The sequence below is a fragment of the Colletotrichum karsti genome (genome assembly GCF_011947395.1).
Source record: "Colletotrichum karsti strain CkLH20 chromosome Unknown Scaffold58, whole genome shotgun sequence".
Taxonomy (NCBI): domain Eukaryota; kingdom Fungi; phylum Ascomycota; class Sordariomycetes; order Glomerellales; family Glomerellaceae; genus Colletotrichum; species Colletotrichum karsti.
Window position 1 is genome coordinate 164,901 of NW_024065958.1, and position 24,734 is coordinate 189,634.

Here is a 24,734-nt window from a genome sequence, read left to right on the forward strand (position 1 = left end):
CCGTAAGAAGGGGTCCGGTATTCCGTGGTTAACCTCCGCCCGAGGTTTGCCGGCCGGGGGTGTCCGTGCTACCCGACGGAGACTGAACGGGAAGACCCCGTGCATCAGCCACGTCTATCATGCGGATGTGTGGCTGGAGTATCCACAAAGCCGGCTCCTGCAGCCCAGCAACCACACCGATTGGGCAAGCGCATAAACACCACTCATCCCTTCCATGCAGTAGGGGGGACCCTTTGACCAGCGCCTTACCTATGACACCCAAAACAATGAGCCGCGCGCATCTCTTCACCTGCGTTATTCTAAATTGACCTATTCTCTCAATCAACGTCCTCCCAACCACACGAACTCTGCCTACAAAAATCGCCCGCCAACGTCATCAAACCACCAGGTACGCCTTGAACGATCTCTCAGCGCTGTCCGCCGGATTTCATCTGTTCCATTACCCCGCTAACCACTGGAATGGAATGCAGAAGCCAGAACAAACGACGATAATATTAAAACACATTTGAACCCTCGAGCACTCCTCGATACGCCGCCACCATGAACGGGGTGCCGGGAATGACAGTGTCAGTACCACCGTTACAGCCGCCTCCATGATGTCCCTTTTGCAGTACCTCAGCGTGAGGACAGGGCTGCTGGCGGGGGGGATACCATCGCTGCCGGCGCCACGTCCCCGGCCGCCGGTGCCGGATCCCCTGCGCTGCAGCGCCGTCAATCGCGACGTGACGGTCATCAAGAACACCGAGCCCGATCCCCTGGAACATGTGCTGGACGCTGCTGACGACGATTGCGACGACGATAGTAAGGCGGCTAGAAACCAGTTTCGTGCGCGCACCGTCAAGGGAGGCAACAACGGCGTCGCGCTCCGACAGTATGCCGAAGCGACTCTCGGAGGAGGCAGTCTCAGGAAGGTCGTGAAGCTGCCCGAGGGCGAAGACGAGAACGAATGGCTGGCGGTCAACAGTGAGCACACCCTAGACTACGGAAGTCCATGAGCAAAGGTGGCGCGGGGTCGACTAACGTTTGCGATGCGCAGTGGTCGACTTTTACAACCAGATCAACCTTCTCTACGGCGCCATCACCGAGTTCTGCTCTCCTCAGTCGTGTCCCGAGATGAAAGCCACGGACGAATTCGAGTATCTCTGGCAGGATAGCGACCAGTACAAGAAACCGACCCACATGTCAGCGCCTGACTACATCGAGCACCTCATGACCTGGGTCCAGAGTACCATCGACAACGAGACGATGATGCCCAGCAGAATCGGTTCGTATGCCTCGTCCCGTGTCGGCAGGAGTTTGCGCTGACCGGCTACACAGGTGTTCCCTTCCCGAAGAACTTCTCGTCGCACGTGCGCCAGATCTTCAAGCGCATGTACCGGGTCTACGCCCATGTGTACTGTCACCACTACGCCGTCATCAGGGAGCTCGGTCTCGAGCCCCATCTCAACACCAGCTTCAAACAGTACGTGCTGTTCGTCGACGAGCACAAGCTCGCCAGCGGCAAGGACTTTTACGGCCCGTTGAATGACCTTGCGGAGAAGATGATTGAGAGCGATTGAGCGAGGTGACGACGAAATCTTGAAATTGATGAATGAATGCATTGTCTGGGCGTTGGGGATAACAGGGACGCCGGTTTGGTAATTCGGGAAGTTCTGATAACTGGGCGCGTTCGGCTTTGATACCGCTGCAGCCCCCCTCGCAGACAGGACAAGGGCAGCGGCAATTGTGATATTACCGTAGACTACGCATAGGGTTATGGGGAATTCAGCATTAAGTTGAGAATCCGAGTATTAGCCATGACAATTTGGACACGGCTTGAAGCGTCATGGTTCATCTCAATTCGTCACAGAGGCATGTCCAAGGCAGGGAACTCAATTCGGATGGTCCGTGCAGACGTTGGCCCTGCAATGGATGGCCCAGGAATTCCAGCTCCGATTTCCACCGATCCGACCTCAAGACCCAGCTTACCTAAGTTGATGCCTCACGGTACTGGTGCACCACGCACCGGCCAGCCCCAAGGCATCAACATCCCAAATTGCCGAAGTTCAAACCTCAACGTCGAAAACCGACAGCTACCACCTGCGATTCTCAAGACCAGCAGCATCCCTCCCGCCCGCCGACGCCCCCTCTCCGTCCGACTCCCATCAATTGAACACCACCCACGAACATCCGTCATGTTCTCGAGATCGGCTACCCGCGCTATCCGAGCGGCGGCTCCCGCGTCGCGCCTCGTTGCTCCCCGTGCTGCCCCGGCCGTCCGAACCTACGCCGCTGCCGCCGCCCCTGCGACCGACAACGTCAAGCCCCCCGTCGCCGTCTTTGGCCTCGACGGCACCTACGCTACTGCCCTGGTACGATAACCCCGTCGCTGCATTTTTCCGGGGTCAATTGAGTTGTATGGCTCAATTGAGGGAGCTCGAGTTTGATCGAGGACTGGGATCTTCCGATGATGGATGGAGGGATTAAAAAAACCCACTTGGGATGCGGAAACGACAGCAACGCTAACTGTGTCGTTTTCCTGTAGTACACCGCCGCCGTCAAGACCTCTTCCCTCGACCCCACGGCCAAGGCTCTGTCCACCCTCGAGTCTCTCGTCTCCAAGGATGCTAAGCTGTCCACCATCCTCGCCGCGCCCACCCTGAGCGCCGAGGACAAGGAGGCCATCGTCGCCGAGCTCACCAAGCAGGCCGGCGCCAGCTCCCAGGAGACTGTCAAGAACTTCCTGGCCGCCCTCGCCGAGAACAACCGCCTCGGCCTCCTCCCCGGTGTCTGCGAGAAGTTCGCCGAGATCATGAGCGCCGCTCGTGGTGAGGTTGAGCTCATCGTCACCAGCGCTACGGTACGTTTGATATCTCAAGGATGCGGTTGGCTTTAATATCATAAGTGGCATGTGTGGGAGGGCGTATATGTCTCTTTTGACGGTGCGGCTTTGAGAGAGACTCGCGTGGGGAACATGCGTCGAACAGCAATTCCCCCGCAGAGACTACCGACAAGCCGCATCCTCGGACGCTGCCACAAAACGATATTGGGACAGTGACTGACATCATCACAGCAACTCGACAACAGAACCCTCAACAGACTCGAGTCCGCCATCTCCAAGTCCGCCTACGTTGGCCAGGGCAAGAAGCTCAAGGTCACCAACCAGGTACGTCTTCTCGGCCGAAACCACCGAGAACCTCGGACCAGGCAACGCCGGCACATCACAAGGGCAACCTCCCAACTAACACATCCCGTCTAGGTCAACCCCGAGATCGTCGGCGGTCTCATCGTCGAGGTCGGCGACCGCACCATCGACCTCAGCGTCTCTTCCAAGATCGCCAAGCTCAACAAGCTCCTCAACGACGCCCTGTAAAACAGTCTCACATCTTATTACTATCTGAGATGGGAAGCCGACTAGCATAAACAAAAAAAGAACCGAATCACCTCATCTAATTCCCCCCCTTTTCTGAACCCCTCCGCGAACTATTATTCTCTTTGTGTGTGTGTTTCTTGTAAACTTTAGCCGCGGGGTTCTTCTCTTTGGGGGGGGGGGAAATATGGTGCCGGGCTGTTACTGCGCGCTCCAAACGAAATCTATACGATGAGAAAGAATCCGGGGTTTCCCCCCTCCTCGTCGTATGAATTCTCCGTGGAGACTTGGCGGGCTCAGAAAGAGAGGGGTTTCATCTTTTGGCCTTCCGAGAAAAAGTAAAAGGGAGAGGAGGGATCCTGTTCCGGGCCATGAGACGAAATCTGTGCATAGTCTACAATAGAAGCATTCACGGAAACTTGCCAACGCCTCGTTCTCTGACTGGAACAACCGCTGCCCACTTCTACCAACGGGCCTTTTCCGTCGGTTATGATGAGTATGGCCCAGATGTCTGCCACCCAGGCCGAGAGCAACGACAACTCCACCGCTCTTATGACCTCCCAAGCGACGCCTGATAACTAGCTCTGATCGGACCTATGGCTGCCCTGGTTTCACTTGAGCTTGTCAAATTCATTTGTTTGGCGATCGCCCTCGAGGGAAGTAGCATCTCAGCAAGATCATTACGCCCGAACATGACGACACTGATGACAATCGTATGTAGCCCGGAAAGAACCTAGGTCTCGTGTGATCAGACCCAGCCGTGAAAACAAAATCGCACAGAAACGCGCAAAGAGCGGTCGGCGTAGACGGATGGGAACTTCCCGTGTATATTGAAGCTCCAGTAACTCTATCCTCGACATTCTAACAGACCTGTATATGTGTCTATGTGCACTGATGGCAGTAAGTAGTGTATTCGCATTCACACGCAAGGAGACTCCTGTAACGCAATATTTTGCTCTTTCCCTCTCCCGCCCGTCTTATTCATGATGCCCACCGACCTTTTCAAGCAATTACTTTCGGACTCGCCGACCACCGGCTAGACTAACCACACGAACAACACATCGCTTAGGCACTGGTCTCGTACTCGTTGTCACCTCCGTTGACATACTCCTTGTCGCCCTTGAAGCGCTCGAGCTGGTCCGAGATGTACCGGTGCATGTGCGCGTCCGCCTCCGACCGTTCCTTCAACTTCTCCCGAAGCTTCTCCGGGTCTTCCAAGGTGACGGAGTTGCCGAGCGACCCCTCGTCACCGTCTGCGCCGTTCATGTCGCTGTCAAAGTCACTGCGCGCGCCGATGGACCGCGCCGTCGACGACCTGCGCATGCGGGGCTTGCCGTTGGGACCCGGGGTTGCCGGGGTGTTGGAGTCACGGCGCTTGATTTCACGGGTGAGAATGTCGTCAAAATAGTGCGACATTCCGGCGGAAGGGGTGCGGGGAGTGTGCGGAAGACGACAGCTGATTCTGAAATGGTTGTTAGCGATTGAGCATCATTGAGATATGTGTGAGTGTTACCCAGTATCGTGGATCATTCTTGCCATCAAACCGGTCCAACCACACTGGTGGGTGGCGCCGAGACCGCGGCCAGAGTCACCGTCAAAGAACTCGTAGAACCACAAGTAATCTTTCCAGTGAGGGTCGAAGTCGAGCAAGTCGTTTCCGGCATTGATGCTGCGACGGCCGTCGTCGTTGCGAGACATCAAGTGTTGCAGACGGTGCTGAATCTCTTCGGAGACGTGGCCCAGATGCATGTAGTCACCGCTACCCGTGGGACATTCGACCTGGAACTCGTGGCCGTAGAAGAGGAAGAATCGCTGGAGAGACTCGACCAGGAGAAAGTTGACGCAAAGCCAGATGGGGCCTCTCCAGTTACTGTTGCCTCCAAACAGACCACTGTCGGAGTCGCCTGGGACATAGCCCACGGAGAATGTCTGCCCGTTGACCTCCATAGAGAACGGGTTTTTCTCGTGGAACTTGGACAGAGAGCGGATGCCGTGCTCGCTAAAGAACTCGTCCTCGTCAAGCATGCGCTTGAGAATCTTCTCGAGCCTGTCCTTGCTGACAATAGACAGTAGAATTCTGTTGCCCTTACCGCGCTTGGCAATACTGGCCATGTTTCTCTCAGCCAAGTCACAACGGTTCTCGATGAACCAGTCTACTCGCTTCTTGAAAGAAGGCAACTTGTTGATCAACTCCGGCTCGAGAGTCATGGTCGCGTAAAGCGGGATCAAGCCGACGAGGGATCGAACAGGAAGCTGTTGGATCCAGGGACCACCCCAGGAGATGGCATCGTAGTAAAAGCCATCCTCGTCGTTCCACAGCGACTTCTCGTCTTTCTGACCAGTTCTGAATGTCATGGCATCGCTGATGAAGATGAAGTGCTCAAAAAACTTGGACGCGATGTCTTCGTAGGTACGCCTGTGCTTTGCCAGCTCGAGGGCAATGTTCAGCATGCTGAGACAATAGAAGGCCATCCAGCCCGTACTGTCTGCCTGCTCCAGGGAGCCACCAGTGGGGAGGGGCTCAGAACGGTTGAAAAGACCAATGTTGTCGAGACCGAGGAAACCTCCCTCAAACACGTTCTTGCCCTCGGCGTCCTTGCGGTTGACCCACCAGGTGAAGTTGAGCAACAACTTCTGGAAGACTCTCTCAAGGAAGTCCAGATCCTGTCTTCCGTACATCTTGCGCTCGATCTTGAAGACGCGAAATGTGGCCCAGGCGTGGACCGGGGGGTTGACGTCGCCAAAGTTCCACTCGTAGCTGGTCCTATTTAGCTATGATTCTCATGGTACGTTATTGAAACTACTCACGCGGGCAATTGTCCGTTGGGGTGGCAGTACCACTCTCGAGTAAACAGATCCAGTTGCTTCTTGGCGAAGTCAGGATCCATCATCGCCAGGGTAATGCAGTGGAAAGCACTGTCCCAGGCGGCGAAGAAAGGATACTCCCATGAGTCCGGCATGGACAGGATGTCGTCGCAGTGCATGTGCTTCCACTGACTGTTACGAATGTCCTTCCGACCCGGGGGCGGAGGAGGCTGCGTTGGGTCTCCGTTCGCCCACTGGTCCCAGATGAACAGGTAGTGTTGTTTTGTCCACATCATACCGGAAAACGCCTGGCGCTGGATGTTGCGCAGGTCATCAGCCATCGGCAGAGGGCTGAGACGGTAGTAGAAGTCGTCGGCCTCAGCGATTCTCAGGTCGATCAGGTCATCAAACTCCCCTTCGTCAAAGTACGTCTCGTTCTTCTTGGACAGACGGAAACGCACGACAGCACACTCGCCGGGAGCAACGCCGCCGTCCTCGTTGAAACTGAACCATGCGGCAGTCTTCGTACCTTTTTGCTCCGGGTTGACAGCCCCCTTTTCGCCGTCAACGATGTACCTATGGAAAGCATCCTTGACGTAGGGCGTCTTGTTCTTCTGCTTATACAGCAGCTCGTAGTTCGTGTCGTTGTCAGTAAACAACATTTTGGGTAGCACGTCCTCCCCGCTGGAACCGACACCGGGTGACGGTGACAGAAGCAGGTAGCGTTCGCCGAGCTTGTGGTGCTTGGACTTGGCCATGCTCTCGGCGTAAGACTCAATCGAGGGCTTCTTGTCTTCAGGCTCGCGACCCCAGGCCCAAGTGTTGCGGAACCACATGTGCGGCACAATATGGAGCGGCGCCGGATCGGGGCCTCTGTTCCATGCTGTTACACGAAAGAGGATCTCCTCGGGGTCGTCAGTCGCCTTGGCCGTCTCAATGAAGATATCCCAGTATCTGTCCTCGTCAAAGACACCGGTATCGATGATCTGGTATTCCTTGTCGGCCTTGCCTCTCCTTGCGCTCTCCTCCAGCAGGTCCTTGTACGGGAACTTCTTCTGGGGGTATTTGTAGAGGAATTTCATGTAAGAGTGCTGCAAATCTGGTCAATACGGACAATCGACGTCGCTTCTTCTGATCTTACCGTCTGCAATCTCTGTTAGTAACTGCATCCAAAAACAAACTGTTGTTACTCACAGGTGTGTTGTCAACATGAAAGTGGGCTTCCTTGATGCTCTCGCCATGGTTTCCCTGAGGATTTGAGAGGCCAAAGAGCCTCTCCTTGAGAAAGTCGCTACCGCATCGTCAGCAATTGAGCCAATCGATACATGGGTTGACAACGACTCACTCTTCCTCGTTCCAGAATGCAAAGGCAATGTTTTGGAAGCCGTGGGTGTCGGAGACACCAGAGATTCCATCTTCACCCCATCTGTAGGCTCGGGATCTTGCGTCGTCGTGGGTAAAGTCTGGGGTTCGTCTGTCAGCGGGTTGCAATTGGAGCTCTCGTGGAGCAAGAAGGCGGGGGGAGATCCTCACGACTCCACGCGTCTCCGTCGGGACTGTAGTCCTCACGCACTGCGACACAGCTTCGATTAGATTGCGTTTCTTGGTGATAGTGACGAATGTTGGCTCACCGGTCGCCCATTGTCGCTCGGCAACATAGGGACCCCATTTCTTCCAGTACTTCTCTCGCTTGCGGTCTTCCTTGAGGCGCTTCTCCTCCTCGGTGAGGTACTCGTGCCCGTCAAATACGACCATGATGGGCGAATTGGGGCCGTGGAGAGCACAGGTAACGTGGCTGGCAGTATGCTGAGTACCACAATGGCAAGCAAAGGAAGTTGAGGGATTTGCGAGAGGTGTGAGGAGGGGAAAAACTTGTGTGGGTTGCTGCGGCGAAAAGAGCGAAAGGTTTCTGCGACGGGACGAACTGCAGGGCCTCAGGAGGAGCTGACTTTGGTAAGAGCCAGTCACCCCAGCGATGCTACCACAACGACTCGGCAGACAACGTCACGTATCACGATAGCTTCAGCAGCAGGCGGTGAGCTTGTACGAAGTCCGGCAAACTAGCCTAGCGGGTCAATGGAGGGCTGGCGATGCAGCACGAAGAATGGCGTAAGGTGAAAGGATTATAGACGGAGGAGGGCGCGGTTGGTGTGTGAGGTTCTTTTTTTTTTTTCTTTTTGCCGCGGGGGACGTGTTGGGGAGATGGGTGACAGCGGGAGCTCTCCTCCGGAGAGTCAAGTAGCAACGCCTCGACGGCGGTAGCCAACTACCTAGCGGCACGGGAAAGCTACTGCGTAAAGCTAAAGGCTGTGCGGCCGGGAGTGTTAACAGCGGACGCATGGAAAGATAGCAGGAGGAAGTCCAGCAATGAGACGAAGCACGAGTAAGAACAGCGGGAGCACCACCTGCAGCCAACCAAGGGTTGAGGGGGCGACGGTCGCGGGGCATTCAATATGCGCATTCTGTTTGCCATGTGGAATGGCCGTTCAGAAAGAGAGAGAAAGTACGCAGCCAGGTACCTAGGTAGTTTCCCCCGCGACCGGCTCGCTGCTGTTACCTATCAGTACCTACTTACCTTAAGGTAAGGTAAGGTAGGTACCACTAGGAACTGGACTCCTTCATACCCGCAGCCCCCCGCCTCCATCACGTACCTACTTAAGGTACTGCCAGTTAGCTGCTGGCAGTTACCTACCTGGTAGCTTACTGCAGAACACGGCGAGGAAATTCTGTCGACTGCTGCTTGCTTGCTGCTCCCGGTGTCTGGCCCCTTGTTGCCCCTCTCTTTGAAACGCTAAAACCAGAGCTTTCGGAAACATGACGTCAACTGGCTTTAGCGCACCTACATCCAACCTAGCGGGGCAGTTGTTCGCCGGCCACATCGCACTGCATTGGATGGCCCCGGGCCCGGCGTTGGCCTGGACCGCAAAGACCGACAGGGGAGCCGCAAAGGCGCCTAGACGGATCGCCGATGAAGATGCGTTTCCAATTGTTGCCATTGAATATTAAACGACTGAAGCGTGGCCATGAATTGGCCCTGGTGTCGTCGTCAGGGTCCGGTGCCTGGCCCTCGTCTGTTGTTATCGAGTTTCGTAAAGCCTTGTTGTCTCACGTCTCGAGTGAGCTGAACAGGTGGGGATGGTTCGCCGAGACGAGGGCACTCATCGCCAGCCGCGTGCTTCTTTCTCGTCAGGAATGCACCGAACATCGTAAGGAATCCGAGGCATCCCATTGCCCCGATGTCAATTGCTGAATAGGATATCTATATCGCGAAAATCGAGCCAAATCGCCATTCACCAGTCCCACAACGTCGCTGCAACCCGACTTGTTTATATACGCCTGCGCACGCAGGTATGTCTCACATGGGTCGAAACCGCATGCCATCGCTTGTTTCTGTGACTCCGTCGTCGCCTGGTCAGAGTCTTTCCATTGACACGCACCGCCGGATTGCCAAATTCTATTTGGCAAACCAAGGGAACTTCTTCTTGCTCACTTCGGCGCCTGCACCCGCCGTACTTTCGAGCTGGACACTCCTTTGGTAAATTTCCTGGCAAACCCTTGTCAGCAACGTTTGTGGCTTATCGAAAGCCGCTTCGACTTACCTCTTCATCTGTGGGCATTCTGCAGTCCAAGATAAGTTCTCGGGCCGCCTCGTGCTTTGTGAGATTTGGATATGCGGTCCCTTGACTCTTCATGAGTGGCAGCAACACTTCACCAAGCACTTCGAACTTCTTCCAATTAACTCGGTCGCCGTCCGGTCCCACAAATGTCTTGCTTCCCTCCTCGGCCGAGACCAAATCTCTCCGATGAAGTGGAATGTACGGTATCCGAGGCAACGGCGAGTTTTCCCACGCCAGTCGGTACGCGAAGTGACTCTTCTGCGTTCCCATGAGAATGCCCAGTTTGGCGAAAGACTTTTGTGCTTCTGGTGGCACCAACGCCCAGGTCTGCGCCAAGCGGTGGACGGCAGTGCCGTTGATGCCGGCAAGTATTGCCGCCAGTCCGTTGTAGTTATTGAGTCGTCGAAGCTTCTGCGCAATGTTCATGAACTTCTCCAGCATCTGCGCGCGGTGCTTCGCCTTGTCGCGCAGCAGAATCAGATTGGCCACCCACTTCGCTACATGATTGAAGTGGTTGATCATACGGTTGACGTTCTTCAGACTCTTGCACTTGGACCGCAGCTCCAACGAAAGGCTCACGTGCCGTACAAAGTCTCGGATGCGGATGGACGAGAACATTACCCAGTCGATGCGTGTCATCTCGTCGGCAATGTCGTCATCTGATATGTCCATGAAAATGTGATAGCGAAATTTGTTCATGGGTAACACGTCGGTCGGTTCCATATTGGCTGCTTCTCGTTCGTATTCATCGTATGAGTGAAAGGAGACATGTGTCCCAACGCTGCTCGTCCTGTCCACGTGCGAAAGGTCGGAACTGTGAGAAGGTCTGTCGTCTGTCGGTTTGTCGTCGTCGAGAGAGATGGTCGTGATGCCATTGGATAGTTCTGACGTCGAGCGCGTCATGTCTTTCGAGAGAACTTTGCTTCCCTCCTGATCCGCCATCTCGTCTGATTTCGCCCATCCGGTATCGTCATCTTCGACAACGCTGTATTCCAGGTGGCGTTTGATTTGCTGGGCGGCGATGGAAAAGATTGGTTCGGTAGAAAGATGCTTGATGAATTCTTCGAGGTTCCGTCTAGTTCCTGGCCGTGCAAAATCGCCGGGATACAGAGATACCCACTTGGCGACGACTTCAATAATTCTGAGTTGCGTCGCCGTCTTGGAGAGGTAGTGCGCCGATTTGTCGTCTCTGACACGATCGAGTCGCGTCAGGATGGCCGAGAAAAGCTCACCAGGCGCTGCGAATTTCCGGTACAGGCAGAGGAATACGTCCGAAAAGTTGTTGTCCGCTTTGGTCATGCGTGGGGCGATGAGGCGGTCAACCAATTCGTCGAACGCCACGCCCGTTGGCTTGGGCTTTTCGAGAAAAGTGTCCTCACTCCGCTGCAGGATCGGAATATCCTCCGAGTACCTGAAAGACTCGGCATCTGACTCCTCCATGTCGAGGAATGAGTCTGTTGGTCCGCGGTCGAGACGGATGCCGGGTGTCCGCAGCTGACTGGACACGGTTTGTTGAGATTCTTCTTCGATTGTTTCGGTCCCAAATGTGGAGGTCGAAGGCGCGTTGAAGTTGGCGATGCGCGGGCTGCCTGGAGCTGGTGGGCCGCGCAAGTGATCCGGGATAGGAGGGGGGACACCTCGAAGAAGCGACAAATCAGAGCTCGCTCGGCTATGTTTGCTGTGCTGACTTAGCGGGCGGCCATTCGAGCTGTCGTGGGCCTCGAGATTGGCTGCCGAGGCTGCACGACGGCGGGACAGGCCCCCTTCCGACGCTTGTGTTTCTGAGGGTTCATCAGCATGCATCGGTCTAATGCAGTTGGGGCTCGTGTTCACGTACCCTTGCGATAAGCGATGGCGGCTTTCAGCATGGTATTCAGGCAGGCTCGTGCCCGTTCGGGAGCGCTCGTGGAGAGGCTGAATTGCCCAACGCAGGACTTGAAGTATTCGTGACTCGCAACGCGCTGCGCATCAACTTGTCGGTCGGTCTCGGGATGGTCGCATTTGTTGGCGATGAGGACCGCGGGAAGGCCGGATTTCGTGAGCGCGGCTTTATGTTGTCAGCGGGGGCGCGTCGCGCCAAGGCGATTCGGACCATCGCTCACCAGTTGCTTGTGGCAGTTCTTTCATGCTTTCCTTATTCATAACATCGTAGAGAATCAAAGCGCCGTCTACTCGCGGGACGATGTGGCCGTTGATCTGCTTCGGCCACTGGATGGGCTGCAACGGGTTCAGTTCGAAGTATTCGAGGTCGAGTTCAATGAGGGTTACGCCGTAGGTGACATTGTCGACAACCATGCGGACACTGGAGGCGTTGGTGATGGGAGGGCGCGAGAGGCCGAGGACGCGCTGGACGAAGGACGATTTGCCCACGCCGGACGCGCCAATGACGGCAATATTGAGGCTTTCCATGATGGCGGAGGTTGGTTGTTGCTATGATCGTCAGCCCCTTTTTTCCACTTCCCGTCTCATCAGCTACCCCGCAGTCTGTGTTTGGTGGGGCATTTACCCAGGACAAGGAAGGTCCTATTATCAACGACTCTCTTCTTGGGGGCGGCCAGCGCTCGTTGGGGTTGTCGTCATCTCGGAGCTCAAAGTACCCGAAGTCGAAGTCGAAGTCGAATTCTTGTGTGATTTCGTATTTTTGTGTCGCGCCGATGGCCTCGTCGTCGTCGTCGTCGTCGTCGCCTTGTTCGTTTTCGTCTTGGGCGTTTCGGGTGCCGTCCTCGTCGGGGATTGTGGGAGTCCGAGGAGGCTCAAATCCATGCGCTCCCTCCCCGGAGTAGTCGTCAAAGCGTTGGAAGAAGGGGTCGTCAACAATTGATATGATGGAGTCGCGGTAGTTGGCTGGTTGCCCGGCGGGAACGGTAGGCAGTAGGATTGGTTCGTCTCGGCGGAGGGAGTAGTGAGAAGGGTATCGCTTCGGAGCGGCAGGGGCGGAGCGGTGGGCGTTGTCGCGTTCGGCTTTCCTCGAGGCGGCGGTGGCTTCGGAGGCGGAGGATGCGACAGCGGAGGAGTCGTCGGCGCGGTGGAAGTGGTTCGGAGGGATGTGGGAGCCTTCTGAACTCCTGTGAGCCTTTCGAGCTCCCATTCGGTCGGAGGCCATGGCCACGACCAGGGGGGTTTTGACAGAGGCTATTCGGGGGAATCAAACATGCGATGTGTAAGGGACAAAAAAAGGTGAAAAGGCCAGGACGGAACACAGAAACACAGAAGAACAGGAACAGGAACAGGAACAGGCACGGCAAAGTCAAATCAAAGCCTTGAACGACCCTGGTGAAAACCAGACTTTTGGGACAGTGGATGCACTGACTAAAAGTCGGGATTCCAGAGCCTCAGGGAAGGACCGAAGGCATGGCAAACCCACAAGGAGCGCTCTTAGTGCGAGCAAGGTAAGAACGGATACAGTATGTGCCTGTGCCTGTGCCTGTACCTGACGATGGATGGATCTCTTGCTCACACAAACAGGCAGGGGATTCGTACAATGTAGCTCCGTACGGAGTAGTGTGTACTCGGTAGTCCAGTCCACGTCGAGTCCTAGTCTTGAATTTTGAGCTTCGTGGTGCGGCGAACCAGGGGTCGAAAAAGGGGCCCTTTCTCTCGCTAGGCGCTCCACCGCAACGCAGATGTCGGTTTCCTGGTCGAAGTGCGATGGGTAGGGATGAGCACGGCGGTCGACGATGCTAGCTGCTAGGGACAGCAAATGAGGTCAGTCGCGGATCCAAATCCAGGGCAAACCAGTCCCAAGCCAAGGGCACGACCCCCTCCACGAGCGAAATACGGGAAGGTCAACAACTGTGGATATTTGACGGCGCAAGTGCAGGATCAGAACCGGCCGCGTTGGTGCACACTTGACACCTAGCCCGGGAATGGGAGGTCAGGGACAGGATAGAGGAGGGAGGGAAGAGAGATGGAGGTTTGGGTTGTACGGCGTTGGTTGGCACGACAGATGGTGGTGTTCCAACTTTTACTCCATCCAGCCAACCCGAGCTACCTGAGGTACCTGTGGTAGGGGGGTCGGTTGGTTTGCGTGCTGTTGCTACCTCGTCACGCTTGCCTCTTGTATTCGTACCTTGCCTAACAGTGTAATGCGGATTGCGACGGACAATAGGTCGTTGTAGTTGGGGAATGGTCGTTCCTGGGCCGCGCTGGTTCGGGCCGGACTGTGCAAGTAAGATGAAGGAAAGGGGTGTGGAGGGGGAAGATTGATGCTGAGGGGTTGGAGAACTACTATGTGATTAGAGGTAGGTAGGTAGATTGGAGGAAGAAGAATTGACTCCTCACACTACCTACGTCTTGCGAGCTAACGGTACCTAGGTAAGGTAAGGTACGGTAGAGCGGGATAGAGCCGCGATGATCGGTTCAGAGAACGGATGGTCTGCGCGGCCGTTGAAGTCCACCTTTGACAATAAGATACCTACCTGGGTAGCCAACAAGACGGCAAATTGCGATTGCTCGTTCTGCTTTCTTCGTTCCGAATTGTCCGCGCCAAAAAGGCAAAGAAAATTGTGTGTCGTCGCTGTGGATTTGACACCAGACAGTGAACCCCAGCAGACGAGACGGCAACGGGGGCCCGGGACCACTCGGTTCGGGGGTTCTAGTGTGAGCATGGAACGAATGGGACGGGACGCTGGATATGGGGCCTGGAGCCAGGACCACGACGCTGACAGGAAAGGACGGGAGCGACAAGAAAGCGGAGAAATGGCCCAAGCAAGTTCCATTCTTTTGCTGGGTTTCTTATTGACTGTTGGGGACGGGAACCCGGCACCGCATCCAGAGCCGTCAGGTCCGGACCTGACCCAACCAATTACACATCACGCGAGTGACACTGAGCCTTGAGGTACACTAGGGACTCGGTGGAGGAGCAATGCACCGGAGGGAGGAAACATGTCCCTTCCACTGGGTTTGTACCCCTTTCCCTGCTGCCGAGCTTCATGGACTGGTGGATCTGGTGCTGGCGCGCCAGACCCAGCTGTAAATACGTACCTACCTAGCATGTTGCTCGTGTATCCGTACCTACCCGCCAATCGTCTCGTTCAAATTCGGTTCTGGTAGGAAACATGAGCTGGCATTGCTTTCACCTGAGGGAAAGGCCATCAAGGGTGATCAGAGGGAGACTGAGCTACCTATCTTAGAGTGCTGGGGACCATTTCAGGCCCCAACTCGAGCGCCGCACAGTTTCTGGCATCGCCTATAGCACGGTATGCTAGTACTCGCCCATGCCACCCAGCTCCAGACCCCTGGCATCATCTTATGCAATTCACCGTGGGTGCCGAGATTTTTCCATTTCCTGGACGGTTTGCATTAGAGATCCCAAGGTGTAGAATTCCCATTCCAACAGCCTTCCCAGTACGGAAAGCATGTCCACGAGCTCAAAAACGCTTACGCCTTAATGTCTTACGAACCGACAAGCCGACGTGCTGCAGTCATAGACTGCTCGGGTCACCAACGGGAAAACTATTAAACCGTTGATTCGATTGTCGACCTGAGAGCCCACGGGCAGTAGGCGGGGTCCTTACGTAACACGTGACTCCGGTATCAGCCCTACAAACTTTTCCTACCTAAGGTATGACTGCTCTCGACCGATCTGATAGCTGCCGCCGCCCTGGATCCCAACTCCTCAACGTCATCGGCCCTGATTACTCACGCCCTTGATCTTGAACGCCCATTGGTACAATTACGCGCCATAAGCTCCATTGGTCTTATCGATCCCACCGATTTCAACGGCCTTGAAACCGCAACGAACGCTCCTCACAAATATCTCAACATGGCCGAGAAGAAGGCGGACGCCCCGGCAGCTGGCATGCTCTGGGGGGGCAGGTTCACAGGTTCGAACCTCTCGGGAAAGAAGCTTCGAATGCGGTACTGACCTCACGGTGCGCAGGTGCAATTGATCCTCTCATGCATAAGTACAATGCCTCCATCCACTACGACAAGGCTCTTTACAGAGAAGATATCCTCGGATCGATTGCTTTTGCCAGGGCCAACTCAAAGGCTGGCATCGTCAGCGAAGATGAATTCCAGGCGATTGAGCGTGGTCTGCTCCAAGTGATGGAAGAATGGAAGCAGGGAACTTTTGCTATCATGCCCAATGACGAAGATGTGAGAGCCCACTCAATCCTACTCAATATCTTGAGGCTAACACAATGGACCAGATTCATACGGCAAACGAACGCCGCTTAGGAGAGGTCATCGGCAAGGACATCGCGGGTAAGCTGCACACAGGTCGCAGCCGCAACGAGCAAGTTGTCTGTGATATGCGCATGTGGTTACGCGATCGCATCCGCGAAATCGACAGCCAACTCGTTTCCTTCCTCAAGGTTATTGTCAAACGTGCCGAGTCTGAAATGTAAGCCCGGCCCGTCCTCTGGCCAAAAGCGGTCCCCTGCTAACCGACAACCTCAGCGACTACATCATGCCTGGATACACCCATCTCCAGCGTGCTCAGCCTGTTCGTTGGTCTCAGTGGCTCATGTCGCACGCCGCTGCGTTCAAGCAGGATCTCGAGCGGTTGCGCCAAGTTTTCGAAAGGGTCAATCTTAGCCCGCTTGGGTGTGGCGCTTTGGCCGGCAATCCCTTCCGAATCGAGCGAAACACGATTGCTAAGGAGCTTGGTTTTAGCGGAATTACCTTGAACTCCATGAATACCTCGGCCGAACGCGATTTCCTGCTCGAATTCCTGGTCTGGAACTCGGTCTTCACGAACCACGTCAGCAGGTGGGCTGAGGACCTGATCATATATTCGACATCTGAGTTCGGTTTCGTGCGCCTGGCCGATGCCTACTCCACGGGTAGCTCTTTGATGCCCAACAAATTCAACGCGGACTCGTTGGAGCTTTTGCGCGGCAAGTCAGGACGTGCTTTCGGTCAAATGGCTGGGTTAATGATGGTAAGTCCTCTAGCCAAGTTGCCTTTGCTTTTAGGGTGACCAGGAGGCATCGAGAATATGTACTAACTATTCACTTCGAAGACTGTGAAAAGCTTGCCATCTTGCTACAATAAAGATCTCCAGGAAGGGTGGGGGCCCATGCTGGACTCGGTTCAGACTGTGTCGGACAGTCTGGGCATAGCCAACGGTGTCATTGCTACCTTGACGGTGCGGCCAGAGCGGATGGAGGCTGCTCTGGACAAAACGATGCTAGCCACTGATGTCGCGGAGTGGCTGGTGAGGAAGGGATGTCCGTTCAGAGAGGCTCACCACATCTCTGGACGCGTCGTTGCACTCTCTGAACAGACGGAAGTTTCGATGGACAAGCTGACCCTTGAGCAACTGCAAGCTATTGATTCTCGGTTCACAGCAGACATTGTGGAGGCATTCGAGTACGAAACGAGTGTCGAGGCGAAAACGTCTGAAGGCGGTACCAGTCGATCGAGCGTGCTGCAGCAGATCGAGATACTCAGTCGCATGTGGGCGTAGGGGATTGATAGCCTGGTGCAGGACTCGGCTGAGGCAAGGGAATCTGGAACGGATATCACGAATGGCACGCTTTCTTCTGCGGAAGAACATATGATTTAAGAGCGACGCTGTCGAATGAACCAAAAAGACGTAGAAATGACACAATATCATTAGAGAAACTCGGACAGGACAACCGCCGGGCGAGCCGGACATGGGAGGAGTCGTTGTCCATGAATAAACCTTGAGTTCTCGAAGGCATGTTCCTGTGAATACCTAGTTAAGTTCATGAGAATCGGCACTCAAATTGGCTCTCCGCTTTGCATGTCCCTCCGCAGTGACCTCAGTGCAGCCTTAATCCCTAACACTTGTTAATTGTGAGAAAGTTCTGTAGACAGAGTCATTTCTGTTGCGTGATGAATGCCAATGGCAGAAGCAGGCGGATTCGGTGGCGATTTGTCCAAGGAAATCTCTCTTATTTACAGCAATATTGGCCAGACTCCAGACGCTCCCTTGTCTTTCTTTTCTCCTTTTCTTTCTCCTATGGTGCAATGGAATGGGCGTCTGTGGACTCGCCGTTATTGTTGCTGTTGTGGTCTTTCTTGCTGGGGTTCCAGTCCGCTCTGGGATTGTAAGTCTTGGTGACCTTGGTGGCCCCGGTCCCCGTGGTCTTTGCGGCCCCGTAAATTTCAAGAGTCAAGACCGGCTGTCCGGGGTCAACTCCGTCTCCTTACCTGCTTCTAGACGAGCTCCCTAGACGAGGCATGTCTTTTGTCTTTCCACATTTCTTCCTTTTACAGCAGTCACATTTGGCGAGAAACAGCACAAACTAGCGGTCTGAAGGCTTGCACGACTCAACCGTCACCTCAACCAGTCACTCACTGCTGATCTCACATACGCCGAGGTTTGCGCTCTCGATTGTTCTACCTTGGCACCCTACGATGTGCTCGACACCCTGGCGACGACTTGTGCCTTGCGTCAGCCAACATATTTCGACTTGAGAATGACGTATCGAGCTACCGCCCCAGCTACCGCTCAAGCTCACTTCCTCTTCGAGGTCGACCTCGGCCTCTTATTCGCAACCTCCGAGTAGCACAAAACAAGCTCATGTCAAGCACACAACCCCGGGATCTGTCGTGAGCGCGCGTACGGATACGCTTCATGTCTCAAGATGGGCGCACCGCTTCGTGTCATGGTCCTCCAGTGCACTAATCGCCCAAAATCGCTTCAACACGTGGTTTTGCGGCCGAGAAAGGCTTTGCCCTACTAAGACGACATCTTCTATCGGCGTCTCATCAAGTCGAGCCATACGCTGCCGAGTGCTCACTCAAGGTTACCCAGCTCATAATCCTTGATCAGACTGTCACATGGCCTTTGGACGATCCTTAAAAACATGAGCTTGGCATCATCTGTCACGCCCAGGGACTTGGGTTGTGGAAATTCCCCATCCGCATTAGTCGGATACGACATCATGATCTGACTTCGAGTTCCTTCATGAAATGGGACACGCGCGGCTCGTTTGATCCGCAACCGCCTGATCAAACGACCTGAACATTCTGCTGGCTCTCGAGTCCAAAACCATCGTCGAAAAGGCGTCAAGTCTTAGTGTTTCCGGGAAATAAACTTCTGTCAACTCCCAGACCAGTTCGTCCTGAGATTGCCTGCACAAGACAACCGCGAACACGGCAGCCTATTTGCTGAAGGCCGTACTCTGTACCTGATTGAGAGCACGAACAAGCTTCAACTCCGCTCGGCTTCCACCAATTTCTCGCTCATTGCACTATGGCTCCTAGCCATTCCTTCGGCCTCGTTTTGAGAGCTTCTCGAGTCCATCGCTGGAGCAACGAAACAGGCACAGGCTTCAACAGCTCGTGGTGGAAATAACGTCGCGTACTAGCACCTGGCCGCTGCTCGGCATTCCACCACTTGAACCCTGGTCTGGGGCAATTCGTCGCGTGCCTACACTCTTGCCGGTCTAATTACTTTGCAGCAGGTGGTGATGGGTCTAGGCTTGACCATCAGCTGATTCCGATAATGAGATGCCGACTTTCAAAATCTCATCGACTCGGTCAATTCGATGCGCTATCGCATCTGCCCGAGCATCGGTCCTCAAGAACACAATGCTTCCGATGTGTCATCGGCTGTCAACCTGGGCATGGACCAGTCTAACACAAGGTATCAGAAACCCCGAACGTGGCTTGATTGATCGAGACCCAAGTTCCGCCCTGATAGTCTTCGCCAACTGCATTCCAACGAACAGCCTCTACATGCTCGAGCCAGCTGAGAGTTGGTTGAATACCACTTACCCGTTGACTGTTATCTATCGCAAGTGCCAGTGTCCTGCCGGGTCAATGAACAAAATCCCGGTCTCCTTGATGGCACGGGTAACGACATCATGCCCACGAATGGCAGGTCGGACAAGGAAATGGCGGCGCTGGGTCCATCCACTCCGATCCGGCTCCGAATAATTACATCCTTATGTGAGGTCGGGGCTCGGAACGATAGGTCGCGTCGACGGTCGAGTGCACCAAGTTCTCACCCAATGGCTGGACCAACCTTCTTTTGAATGCGTGCAGCGGTGGCGTCACAAAGCGTTCCGTCTGCCAACAAGCACGGCTTCTGGGACGGTCGTCTGGAGGTTATGTGCGGCAGTTTGCGCGCCGCCCAGCAGCATCCTGTACGGAGGTGTAGCTGCATGGCCAAGCCGCATGATATGGCAAGACAGCCCTTCGTAAAGCGCGACCCAGGGTTACATGGAGTGCGATACGAGGACGAGACATGCAGACGCCCAGCAGACTACGGTAGGCGGGCCTCGCAACCCGCAGAAGCACATTGCTCATTGCCGAGACTCACGTCGCTCTTGTTTCGTCTTGAAGACCGGCCACCTCGAAGGATGCCGCGCGGAGCGGTCTGTTTGTCTTGTCCTGTCGTCGGGGGAGATAACGGACGAGAAGACATGGGAGGAAAAAGCAAGCAAAGACAAGACAGCCCAGGGCTTCGCTGCCGGCGCCTTTGGATGGCACGCGAGTTGCGCACATCATGGCGGCAATATGTCCATCGGCCGAGACAGGAGGACCCGGCCTGGTACGTGTCGAGATTGGACGAAGCTACTGACCGAAGATCGCATTCAGAGAGCCCATCGTCCGGGGGCCGGAGTTGCGAGTGCGGTTTTGCGGTGGAAGACAGGACCCTTGCCCGACCCGACAAAGGCTCGCCATGCCACCGGGCGGCGGGGATCAACAACCCCTGAAAGACTGGCTCTAATGCGGGAATTTGGAAATCGAGGGAGAAGCAAAGCGACCGGCCAGGGCCAGCTTTCATCTCATGACCACGAGATGCCCCGTTTCTACACGCGCGCGTGCTCAGAATCCGCCGTCGTCGAGAGCGAAACTCCCCATCACTGAGATTTGCTTATTAGTAGATGGATTAATTGTGCCTCTGAGACAACCGGCGAGCCCCAAACCAGGCTAACCCGCTTGATGGCTGGGAACTACGAGAAGCCGACAACCGTGCTCCGGAGTTCGTTCATAAAGCCATCCAGCTCTTTTCTGGGGTTGAACTCTTCAAGGAGATGGACGGGAGGTGCGAGGCGCAACACGGGCGTTGAGAACGTGGCATCGTCCACCGCCGCTCACAACATGCACAAAACATGCGCCGAGGTCAGAACTACCATGTACGAATACACTGTAAATGACAGTGGCATCGGCAGCGCCATGAGCAAGCAGAGCACCACACATAGCCGGCACATCACACATCATGAGCCAAGAGTTCATCGGACTTGTCAAGGAGCTTGTGTGCTGCCCTTCCTCGCCTCGCATCATTCTGCACAAGCTGCTTCTAGCCCTTCTACCAGCGTCGCTGACAGCCTTGAAGGGTGAGTGAGTACTCACGCTACGGATGCAGCAGATTGGCCTACCTCGCATCTTCCACACCACGATCACCACGTTGAATCACACCAAGGGAATTATTTGCTTTTTCCTTCTCGTGCAGTAGTTGCAGGAGCACCAGCGCCATGGCCCTCTTCTCTCTTCCTTCCTTCCATCCAGTGATCGAGAGGATTCGAGGAGGATGGCTGTCAAGGGTCAAGTGCCGCAGCGCCACCAATGTCTGAGATGAAGCTGTAGACTTGTTCGTACTATAGTACTTGGAAGAGGAGCCGGCCACAAGTCCAACCGCCTCCCAACCGACGACTTCCAACTCCGTGTGGTGTCGGTGAAGCGCGTGAACGCCCGGAGAGTGTGTCCCAAAGCGGCATCCGACCATTTTCCATTGCAACTCGACCAACCAACAAGGACGTTCAACGATCCCTTTGGTCCTGGGAACTATTCCCAGTTGGTTCGTTGATCTGTCCATCTGCTAAGACAAGGGTCAAGCACCAGGAAGGCATGTTACCTTACTTTCCCCCCTCAACCGTGGTTTAAGTCGTCTCTGTATGTCACGATCTTGATCGATTTCGGAATGGTGAACCTTTCTCTCTTCCACCTCTGGCCATGTCCCCAGCACCCCTTCATGCACGTTACTCGCCCAGCGTAGCATACTACACCACGCTGCGAGAATTAATTAAATCACATTGTCCTAGCACGGCAACTCGGTTCACAGCAGTCGCCAGTCACAAGCGCGAGGGGCCTTCGGCCGCTATCGATTGGACCAAGGGAAAAATCAGAATAGCCCCGGAGGCATGTAAGTTTGATAGCTTCTCTCATGCGCCGCGTGCCCGCCGACGCAGAGCGAGCTAGACGGTGCCCCGAGTTGCCCGTCCTCCACCCCCTCATCCATGAATACCTTACGGAGTACCTGGGCTCATACCGGAGCATGGCAAAGGTTCCTGGCGGCGCAATTCCCAACCCCCACCTGCTTTAAGTCACTAATCCAACGCGTGAGATGGATGGAATTAAAGCCTCTGTCTCCAACCAAAAGCCATAGTGCTGGGCTCCAACCTCGAGCAAGCATCAGCCATCAGCCATCACACACACACAAACCACGGAGAGGAATCCCCAATCCGCCCAGAACCAGACCATGACCAGACTTAGCCAAAGTTGTCTGAAATGTTACCATGGAGCGCTCGTTCTTCAAGACATCCGTGACCCCCCTTGCGGTTCTTAATTCTTCACCTTCCCACACAAACAATCCAATTTTGGCTCTTTTGTCTCTGTCTTGTCTCTGTCTTGTCTCTGCCTCTTCCTACTCCTTTGGGTTCTCGACCACTCGGACCTGGCGCATTCTCAGTCATTGTCTCTCCCCTTCGCCATCCTCATCCAGATCCATCAGAGTCAGCATCGTCCGTTCTCGCGCCCAGCAATAAACATTCAAACCATATAAGCAAACAACTTTTTTATTTCCCGCCGTCATAACCCTCCCCTCCTCCCTCCCTACGTCCCTCCCTCCCAATCCGTCGTCCCAAAAGGCGCATACCGAGGAGGAGGAACGGAGCCAGCCTTGGCGCGGACGTCTGAAAAGTGCTGCTTGCTTCCCCGTGAGGTACATATTGTCTGGGACCCTGCCGGACTAAAAAGAAGCACCAAAGCAAGAAAGACGCACACCACCCACGACGCTCACCTCACCTTGCATCTGCGCAGTGCCCATCTTGGCCCTTGGTGCTTCCCACACCTCGCCTTATCAAGCCTGCGCCGCACGCAGACACGCAGACTCGCAGCGCAGTGCAGCAGACGGTGCCTTACACCAAGCGAACAGCCGACAGGACACACAGGACCCCCCGGGCGCGGGAGACGGAAAGGAAGAGAGCCAAAATCACCGCCAGCGCGAGGGAGAGTGACAGAGTTTCGACCCACACCCCATCCATCATCCATCGACGAGCACGAGGGACTCGGTTGATTGACCTGACCTGCTTCTGATTGCCCGCTCGGCTTCTGCGTCCGTCGTATGACATATACATAGCCCACCGGTCCCAAGACCGCAGTTGGGGATTTCCAGGGCCAGCTTCTACCATTCCAGGGCAGTTCAGTCACTTACGCATTTCGCCGGTCCCATATCCAGTCACGTCAACCGATGTGACATAGCGGAGAAATCCCTGTTCTACGAAACCTAGATCTCGCTGCTTATTTTCGACCGTCAACCCACCTTCTTCGTCGACAGACGCTTGATAAGAGAACTGCACTCCAACTCGCGACAAAAAGCGACAGAAAATACGAGCAACCCTCGACATCATACGCAGATTCTACACATACAGCAGACACAGCACCTGTTCTGGCGTTCTCAGACTCGGGATCTGGAAAAGAAAAACGGCCAACACACCAGATCATCTCAAAAGTCCCGAGTGGGGTACTTGCACGTCATCGACATGTTATACAACATGAGCTATCCTCACGATCACCCGGGGGCGCCGCAGCCGGCGGTAGCGGGGCAGCAACCCTTCAAATCCACCCTCGCAGCGGCCGCCCCCGGTGGCGTCGCCCGGCCGAAACAACGGTGCTCTCAGCCGATGCCCTTCGATCCGGAGGAACTTTCCCAGAAACTCAACAAAGTAATTGCAGACCGCCAACTTTACGCCGAGAGGAGACGCAGGGCCAGGGCCGACGTCGCTGCTGCTACCGCCGCGGGCGTCGGACCGCAGTGCCCGACTCAACCACCACACACCAGCATGGCAAGGGAATGCCTCGATCAGGGCTCTCTCAAGCCCGGCCGAAGCCACTCCATCCTCAGTCCCTTGAGACCGCGCACCGAGCCCATTGCGAGGAAGCCGGTGCCACCCAGGGAAAGACCAGATACCAGCGCCGCGCGGCCCAAGTCCAAGATGTCCGACGACAGCCAGAGCTCCAAGTCGAAGGATTCATCCAAGCGCAAGGGCTCGGGTGAGAAGCATCACTACATTCCGCAGTTCGCCGCCTCGCAGTTTACGCGCACCACCACCACTGCGGACAACATGCCGGAGGGCAAGGGTCTCGTTCACAAGCTCTCCCGGACAGCCCTGAGAATCGCGCAGGCCCATCGGGAGAGACATCAACAAGAGCGCAACAACTTTTACTCGGACCGTGTACCAGAGACGACGGAAGAAGCCAGTAAGAACGATCGTGCGCATCGGGACAAGAACCACCACCGACATACCATCGAGGTCGCTCCCGCCGGTCGCAATGAAGACCATCAGGCGAGAGCCGCGAGGCGCGCCAGCACAGGGGCAGATGTGCTGCTGACGTGGGACTCTGACGCATCTTCGCCGAATCCCTACGGCCATGACAACCCTGACGTAGCGGATCACGACCCCAACGAGCATCGCGTTGACTGGACCCAGAGCGATGAGGCCCCACGACAGCAGCCGCAACCCCGACGGCAAAAGTCCAGGCCGTCGCTGCGCAAGGCGGATTCTCTCTGGGCTCTGAAGAACAAGTTGGGCTCTTTCACCAAGCACAGGTCAGAAGACCAGCAGCAACGATCCAGAGACGGCAGCCCGCCGTCCTCTGACAGCACGCCGAGGTCGCCCAAGAGCGGGTTCTTTGCGCGGTTCAAGGTCACCCACTGATCGATGCTCAGAACCAAGTTTGGGGGGGTATCATCCAACGTTATTAATACATGAACGTGTTTCGGCGTGCCCACATCATACAGGTGTGCTCAATCCAAG

At 55.3% G+C, this 24,734-nt stretch overlaps 6 protein-coding genes across 6 annotated transcripts; 4 read left to right on the forward strand and 2 right to left on the reverse strand.

The window, feature by feature from the left end:
- Positions 1-593: 593 nt before the first annotated feature.
- On the forward strand, positions 594-1,559 carry CkaCkLH20_12387 (maintenance of ploidy protein mob1; the record flags this gene model as incomplete). The annotated part of the gene is made up of 3 exons (XM_038895100.1): positions 594-963; positions 1,037-1,264; positions 1,318-1,559. 3 exons carry the CDS (start codon positions 594-596, stop codon positions 1,557-1,559), a joined length of 840 nt encoding a protein of 279 aa, XP_038739614.1.
- A 615-nt stretch (positions 1,560-2,174) lies between these two features.
- Positions 2,175-3,352, forward strand: CkaCkLH20_12388 (uncharacterized protein; the record flags this gene model as incomplete). The annotated part of the gene is made up of 4 exons (XM_038895101.1): positions 2,175-2,351; positions 2,525-2,839; positions 3,053-3,145; positions 3,239-3,352. The coding sequence occupies 4 exons, from the start codon at positions 2,175-2,177 to the stop codon at positions 3,350-3,352; spliced, it is 699 nt and encodes a 232-aa protein (XP_038739615.1).
- A 1,062-nt stretch (positions 3,353-4,414) lies between these two features.
- Positions 4,415-7,909, reverse strand: CkaCkLH20_12389 (cytoplasm protein; the record flags this gene model as incomplete). The annotated part of the gene is made up of 7 exons (XM_038895102.1): positions 4,415-4,811; positions 4,863-6,107; positions 6,158-7,245; positions 7,349-7,445; positions 7,500-7,617; positions 7,688-7,726; positions 7,786-7,909. 7 exons carry the CDS (start codon positions 7,907-7,909, stop codon positions 4,415-4,417), a joined length of 3,108 nt encoding a protein of 1,035 aa, XP_038739616.1.
- A 1,699-nt stretch (positions 7,910-9,608) lies between these two features.
- CkaCkLH20_12390 (ras guanyl-nucleotide exchange factor) lies at positions 9,609-12,874 on the reverse strand (the record flags this gene model as incomplete). The annotated part of the gene is made up of 5 exons (XM_038895103.1): positions 9,609-9,698; positions 9,754-11,552; positions 11,609-11,818; positions 11,874-12,201; positions 12,278-12,874. The coding sequence occupies 5 exons, from the start codon at positions 12,872-12,874 to the stop codon at positions 9,609-9,611; spliced, it is 3,024 nt and encodes a 1,007-aa protein (XP_038739617.1).
- Positions 12,875-15,535: 2,661 nt separating this feature from the next.
- Positions 15,536-17,185, forward strand: CkaCkLH20_12391 (argininosuccinate lyase; the record flags this gene model as incomplete). The annotated part of the gene is made up of 5 exons (XM_038895104.1): positions 15,536-15,596; positions 15,653-15,870; positions 15,924-16,117; positions 16,174-16,657; positions 16,739-17,185. 5 exons carry the CDS (start codon positions 15,536-15,538, stop codon positions 17,183-17,185), a joined length of 1,404 nt encoding a protein of 467 aa, XP_038739618.1.
- A 6,274-nt stretch (positions 17,186-23,459) lies between these two features.
- Positions 23,460-24,635, forward strand: CkaCkLH20_12392 (uncharacterized protein; the record flags this gene model as incomplete). The annotated part of the gene is made up of 1 exon (XM_038895105.1): positions 23,460-24,635. The coding sequence occupies one exon, from the start codon at positions 23,460-23,462 to the stop codon at positions 24,633-24,635; it is 1,176 nt and encodes a 391-aa protein (XP_038739619.1).
- Between the last annotated feature and the right edge of the window lie 99 nt (positions 24,636-24,734).